The 1537-nt window shown below is 35.1% G+C and overlaps 1 protein-coding gene across 1 annotated transcript in view; it reads left to right on the top strand.

The window, feature by feature from the left end:
* Positions 1 to 1385, top strand: part of LOC117175588 (zinc finger MYM-type protein 1-like) — a 1679-nt gene extending 294 nt beyond the window's left edge. The window contains exon 2 of the mRNA XM_033365296.1: positions 214 to 1385. Within this exon, the coding sequence (XP_033221187.1) occupies positions 214 to 1385 (1172 nt within the window). The remainder of the gene's footprint in view (positions 1 to 213) is intronic.
* The last annotated feature ends 152 nt before the right edge of the window (positions 1386 to 1537 follow it).

Genomic DNA, 1537 nt, shown 5'->3' with positions numbered 1-1537 from the left:
ATCACTTCTTAGTATAATTTATATAGGTGAAAGAAAATATAAAAATTAATTTTGATCGATTACTGGGGCATTTGCCTTTATTAAATTTTGTCACGATAGGCTTTTTTTTAAATTACAATTCTTTGTAATATTTGTTTTATTGCAAAATTGAGCTCTCTAATATGTAATTTTTTATAATGTCAATAATATAATTTGGATTGTTTTTCTGTATAGACAACAATATCACATCGGTTGATCATGATTTCATCGCAAATCGAGATACTAGCGACATAAAGCTACGCATTGAAAAAGAAGACGATGAAACCAAAAGTTTTCTCTCTAATGACCCAGTTACCTGGCCGATCAGTGATTCTACTCGTGACTACATTGCACTCCACGGATGGATACAAAATGAAAAAGCAGATTTTACTAGTTCAAGAAAACTTTATAGTGATGGCAGCATGAGATATCTGTCTAAAAACGTATTCAAACGAAAACTACTCAATGGCGAAGAAGTGCATCGACCGTGGATCGTTTTTTCTGAAAGTAAGGGATCGTTATTTTGCGTTGCGTGTCAGATAAATGAAAAATTAACTTCCAAATTTGAAAAGGAAACCGCTTATTGGAGAAATGTTGTGCGTCGGGTTGTATCTGCTACAAAGTATTTAGCATCTCGTGGTCTTCCATTCCGAGGAACAGATAAAAAATTTGGTTCTGAAAATAACGGGAATTTCTTCATGCTTATAGAATTTCTCTCCGAGTTTGATCCTCTTATGGCCAAGCACGTCAACGATTTCGGCAATAAAGGAAGTGGAAGCAAGAGCTATTTGTCAAAAACAATTTATGAAGAATTCATTGAAATTATGGCACGTGAAGTACTGAAAAATATAGTATCAGAAGAGAAGAATGCTAAATATTTTTCGATTATGGTCGATTCAACTCCAGATATTGCGCATATTGATCAATTGTCATTTGTATTAAGATATGTAAGAGATAATGGCCAGCCTGTTGAACGGTTTTTATTGTTTATTGACAACGTTGGACATAAAGCGAAAGACGTAGCTGATGCAGTTTTTGACACATTGGAACACTATGGCATCAATATAGCTTACTGCAGGGGTCAATCGTATGACAATGCAAAAAATATGTCAGGTCAATATTCTAGTCTTCAAGCGAGAATTAAATTACTTAATGAACTCGCAGAATGGAATCCGTGTTCAGGTCATTCATTAAATTTAATCGAGGTTCATGCTGTAGGGAGTTGTTCTGAAGCTTCCAATTTTTTCGCTATAGTACAAGCGGTGTACAATTTTTTCTCGGCGTCAACGCATCGTTGGGCAATTCTCAAACGATGTGCTCAAGAAAAATGTTTGACTTTGAAATCTCTTTCGACAACTAGATGGTAAGCTCGCGCTGATGCTGTTTCTGTTTTAATTCAATGCTTATCCCAAATAATAAAAGCATTGAAAGAAATTGAGGAGAACATCAGTGAAAATCCTATCGCAAGACAAGAAGCAAAAGGCATCCGAAATCAACTCGAAAGTCTCGAATTCACTTT

Source organism: Belonocnema kinseyi, chromosome 6, assembly GCF_010883055.1.
Source record: "Belonocnema kinseyi isolate 2016_QV_RU_SX_M_011 chromosome 6, B_treatae_v1, whole genome shotgun sequence".
NCBI classification, from domain to species: Eukaryota; Metazoa; Arthropoda; class Insecta; order Hymenoptera; family Cynipidae; genus Belonocnema; species Belonocnema kinseyi.
This window is presented reverse-complemented; position numbering and strand designations above follow the sequence as displayed.